Consider the following 6,000-nt stretch of genomic DNA (forward strand, 5'->3'; position numbering starts at 1 on the left):
TTATTATATTATGTATTATTGTTAATTTTTAGTAAATCAATTCATATCAAGAGTTAATTTGAGTACACAAAAATTTCTATCAAAATAAATAAAAAAAATATTATAAAATAAAATAAAATAGAAAAAATGAATAGTATTAAATAAAAGTTATTATTTAAATTGAAAACTTACCATATATAAAAAGCTTCATCTTATTATATTATTATATAAAAAATATATTTTTTTAATTTTTAGTAGAACAATTCATATCAAAAGTTGATTTGAGTACTTAAAAATTTCTATTAAAATAAATAAAAAAAAATAATATAAAATAAAATAAAATAAAAAATGAAAAAGTATTAAATAATAGATTTTATTTAAATTGAAATATAATATAAAAATTATTAAACTATTATAGTATTATGTAGAAAATATATTTTTTTATGTATAAAGCTGATTTGACTACACAAAAATTTCTATTAAAATAAATAGAAAAAAAATAATATAAAATAAAATAAAAAAGAAATAAAATAAAACAAAATTAAATAAAATAAAATAACGGAGAAAGTTAAATAATAAATTAAAAATTACATTATTTAAAATAAAAATTTTATATATGTGATCTCTATTTTTAAATTTTTTAATAGAACAATTCATATTAAAAGCACACAAAAATTTCTGATAAAATAGAAAGGATAAAATAGTATAGAAAAATTATATAGAATTAAACGATAGATTTTATTTCAAGTGAAATAATATATTAAATAATATAATAATATATTTTTGAAATTTTTAGTCAATCAATTCATATCATATAGAATAAGGAGTTCTCTTATTAGTTTATTGACGTAAGCCGTCGTACCTAATCTAGGCACATTATACAGGGGTCTTAAATTAAATTTTAAGTAATTTATTTTTTTAATATAAACTTTTTATTACAATAAAATTGTCTTAAAAATCCCCTTCAACTAATATTTCGTTAGTTTGTTTTATTGCACGTCTTAATATTGGCAACTTTTATTAATCACATGATAAAAGTCTCTCTGCCGTAATTTAATCCCGATACTTTGAGGGCCTCTGTGTGCGTATTTTTGCTAGCAAATAAATTAATTAAATCAACTTGAGTGCCCAATAACAATAAATAATAAATTTTATATTTATTTAATATATAAAAATGTGTTTATCTGCTAATTGAACTACGCTAGCAAATCGCATTTGGCTCCGTACGACTTACCATAGCCAGTTTTATTATATATTTTGGTGTTTTGAAAATAGAATGGCTTAAGTGATTTGTAATTCTTCCTTATCTGATAATAGTCACTATCTGTTTTTGCTGGTATGCCTCTATATAAGCTTATCTTGTACTTACCTTTCGACATTGTTGGTTATTGGTTTTGTTATTGGTAAATATATCTATTCAAGTAGATTTTTTCATTGGAAATCGAATAGTTCTTCCTGAAGTCTTAAGCTTTGGTAGCTTAGTCATATCAAGGGTTGGCGATGAGTACACGTCAAACTTTCATACCCCATTAGCTACAACACTGCTCTGCTGATATAACAATTATGTAAGTAATTTAATCACTTACACTCACATAGTGTATATCTAATAATTACCTGCAGTCGGACACAATTCCATATCAGCACTGGTGTGGCCAATTTCGTTTTGATTTAACGTTTTGCAATCACGCTTACCTTTTTATGGCTTACTGAATCCCATACTTGAGAATTTTATGAAAGCATTCGCTGTGATTTTTATGACTTGTGCTTAGTTTGTTGTCAAAAATAGGTTGGGAATTTAGATATAGCGTTGGCATTAGGCAAAGATTTGCACAAGGGATTTATATTTGGCCGGCTTTGACAGGAGATTACTACGTTACTACGTGTTTTTATAAATGTTTTATATATACTGTATATATTATATGTATTGGGAATTTTTACAATGACGTCATTTACTCAAAATACAGCAAAAGTTGTTAAGCGGTGGATAAACAAACCGCTGAAGTGTTAGTTCAAAATATTTTACTTCAACATTATTATTGATAACAATTATTGCTAAATCTTTATCAAATTGTTAAAAACAAATTTATTATATTCTCATATCATTTTTTTTCTCTTACAGTCAATACTTTCGCAGCTATGCCGTATCTCATATCAAAACGCGTATGCATTTCCTGACATCTCCGAGGACATACGAAGAAAATTTGAACAATGGTGGTCAAATCAATTATCGCCTCAAGCTGCTATGACTCCAAAAATGCTTCCTTTTATGGCTGTACCACAACCAGTTGCGAACGATATGGACTTTAAAGTTGGTTCTGCTGCAGTGGCCGCAGCAGCTGCAGCGGCAGCAGCACAAGCAGGCCTACATGCGGCAAGTGGCAATGCAAGTGTATCCAGTTTAGGTGTACCGACCGGCATTAATGCAAGTCATGAATCGTTAATGTTAAATGAGCATGGTGGACCAGGAGTGCCCGGAAATAGTGCATCGCATCACCCAGGCATGTTGGTACATCCCGCAATGCACGCTTCTATGCACCATCATCATCATCATTCACATTCCCAGTATCCAAATCAGAAAACACGCATGCGTACAAGCTTTGATCCTGAAATGGAGTTACCAAAACTTCAGAAATGGTTTCAAGAGAATCCACATCCTTCCCGACAACAAATACAAACTTATGTAGTACAATTGAATGCTTTGGAATCGCGACGAGGTCGCAAACCATTGGATGTGAACAATGTTGTTTATTGGTTTAAGAATGCGCGTGCTGCACAGAAACGTGCTGAAATGCGTGGCGGTCTGGGAGCTATTGGTGCTTTAGGTCATGTAGCTATGAATGGATATTTGAGTCAACACGGTCAATTGAGTCAAAATTCAGGCAGTAGTGCTGGTAGCATAACTGGCAGTCAACAGCTGAGTGGTGTTGGTATGCCGTTGGCACATGACTATCTCAAAAGTCCTTTGAGTTTAAAATCGGAAGATATAGATACAATGTCACAACACTCAGATGACATGGATGAAGATACAAGTCGCCCATGCTCCCCACAATTGCCACTATCATTGACAACACATGAACGTAATCGCAACTCACCCACAAATAATGATGAACATTGCGCTGAAAGTCGTCGCACAAGCTCCTCGAAAGATGAGAATGATACACATAACTTAATTAATGGTACGCCACTACAAATGGAGCGATCATGCTCGCGTGACTACAATGAAGAGGATACTGTAAAACGTGAAAAAGATATTGATGAGAATATTGAAAGCAATAAAAGTGATACAGTAACCACACCAAATGATGTGCAACAGAACGAAACTGAAACTAACAATAACTCAACCAATTCCAATAACAATAATAACAGCAATCCTAGTAACGAACAGGTAGAACAAGATTTAGCTGAGAACTCATCACCGAAGCATATAACAACTAAAGAGGAAGATGACTATCTTGATATGGATGAAGATGATGAGGATAATGAAAATGATACCAGTCAATTGGATGATTTTCGTTCACCTTCACCGGATATGACGAACTCAATGGCAGATCGTAAGGATTTACAATTTCCGATGGTACCCAACTCTATGTTCTCACAATCGTTCATGTATATGAGTCATTACATGCCTGGTTTTGGTCAAGCAGCTGCCGGCCATCCACATACACATCATGCCATTGCGGCTGCAGCTGGTATGCAACAGAGTCCTTTAATGAGTCATAGTGGCTTAAATTTATCTAGCCTATCAAATGAAGAACGTCGTAAACGTAATCGCACGTTTATCGATCCAGTTACAGAGGTACCAAAACTGGAACAGTGGTTCGCTATGAATACACATCCATCACACAATTTAATACTGAAATATACAGAAGATTTGAACACGATGCCATATAGGTAAGAATGATTTAAAATTAGATATGTATATATATATATGTATATGTGTATACTTATATTAGAATTATTTAAATAAATCAACTCAATAAGAATTCGATTAATCCCGTCTGTATAATTCGAAGACGGCTTATTTGGGTATTTTAAAATTTTTTAATTTACATGTATTAATTTTTCTTATAAGTCAATTCTATGTATTCTTCATTTTGTGAAAAAGTCCAAGGTACAAATATACATAATCATGTTCATAAAGTTAACACTACATATTATATATAATACAGTCCTTCAATTTTATCCAATAACTGAATTGATCCACCTTGTAAAGCCTAATTCGATCAAATAAAAATTAAGTTCTTTACTAATTAGATTTCTCATAGGTTGACACAGCTATATATAAAGGGAAATTTTGGGGTTCTCCACCCATACAATTGACTTTTGTATTAATTTTTTAATCAAAATAAATATAAAAATTTGCTTTATATAAATGCTATATTCAAGAGAAATACTTTTTTCCCGGTTTCCGGTAAATCTGCCTCAGTGTTGAATGTTTGAACCCCATAATGTTACAATTTATATTGATAGGTATGAACTTATCAATATTACAAAAAAGAATCTCATATTTGCTTTGCAATTGTTTAGCGGGTTTGCAACGACGATTGATCAAGCTAGGGACTCAATTATTTTAGGATCTTCAAGACCTCTTTGTAAAAAGCCTTTTAGTCTGTGGTAAAAATTCAAGATCGTTTTAAGCCCTTGACTTTTATACGAGAACAAATTAAAACAATTGATTTAAGTGGATCCCTAAAATCGTCGGTAAAATCCTATCCAAGCATTTATAATAAGTAGAAATATGCAATATTATATAATTGTTAGAAAACAAATATACAAAACAAATATATATAATAGATATATAAAATATATATATAATTTCTATTATATATATAATATAATGTATAATAATTTATATGTATCATACATTAAGACTGAAAAGTTTTCGGAAATTCTCATTTAAAATTCGCGCGCTGTATATTTTTCGATATTTTAAGTTTATGTAGTTTGGCAGCACTTTCCTTAATTACTATGCCAAAAATGAGCGCGATCTGTCAGACAGTTCGTTTACGGCAGCTGTTGAAACCAGTTCACCTCAGTAGTGCGTTGCGAAATGTCTTCGACGGTCTTACGACCGTCCTGAAAGGCTTTGTACCACTCATAAACTTGAGTTTTCGATAAAACTGATTCCCCATAAGCCTTTTGTAGCATTCGCAACGATTCTGCACACGAAATTCGTTCGAAACACAAAATTTGATGCAAACTCTTTGTTCAATATTTTTTTCCATTGTTTTTTTCGCAACGCACTACTGAGGTGAACTGGTTTCAACAGCTGCCGAAAACGAACTGTCTGACAGATCGCGCTCATTTTTGGCATAGTAATTAAGGACAGTGCTGCCAAACTACATAAACTTAAAATATCGAAAAATATACAGCGCGCGAATTTTAAATGAGAATTTCCGAAAACTTTTCGGTCTTAATGTATATATTCCTAATAATAATATATGTATCATATATATGTACCAACTAAAGGATCACTCTCTTTTATCTTTCCAGGCAAAAGTTTCCACGGTTAGAAAGCAAAAATGTGCAATTCTGGTTCAAGAATCGTCGTGCTAAGTGTAAGCGCCTCAAGATGTCGCTGTACGATAACTCACAATTTCCCGCTTTGAACTCATTCGTGCACAAATACGATGAACGTGATTGAAATATGCTGGATATGGACTGTTCGTTCTTAACTGAAAGCCATAATAAGATATCTATATAAATGTTATTTATTAATTCGACTTCTGCAACTTATATGACATTCTTCAAAAAACTACTAGACTCATATCAAAATTATTAATTATAAATTATAAATTATAAATTACAAATTCGTTTAATGTGTTATTAAATAATCTAACGCATAAATCCAGCCAATTTTCTAGTTTTAAGACTTTTAACTGAATTAGTTTCCAATTAGATTAAAAAATTTAATAAATTTTGAATACTTAATAAATAAAATTAATAGCTAAAAATGACAAATAATTACGAAAAATTTAGTAACGTTTTAATTAAGTTTTAACAATTGTGCAAAAAATAATG

General features: G+C 30.8%; 1 protein-coding gene across 1 annotated transcript in view; it reads left to right on the forward strand.

Annotated features, from left to right (window-relative positions):
- Window positions 1-5,740, forward strand: part of LOC119682691 — a 108,616-nt gene extending 102,876 nt beyond the window's left edge. Inside the window, exons 5-6 of the mRNA XM_038096184.1 lie at window positions 2,099-3,870; window positions 5,473-5,740. Coding sequence (XP_037952112.1) covers window positions 2,099-3,870; window positions 5,473-5,623 — 1,923 coding nt within the window. The 3' untranslated portion in view covers window positions 5,624-5,740. The remainder of the gene's footprint in view (window positions 1-2,098; window positions 3,871-5,472) is intronic.
- The last annotated feature ends 260 nt before the right edge of the window (window positions 5,741-6,000 follow it).

Source organism: Teleopsis dalmanni, chromosome 2, assembly GCF_002237135.1.
Source record: "Teleopsis dalmanni isolate 2A chromosome 2, ASM223713v2, whole genome shotgun sequence".
Lineage (NCBI taxonomy): Eukaryota > Metazoa > Arthropoda > Insecta > Diptera > Diopsidae > Teleopsis > Teleopsis dalmanni.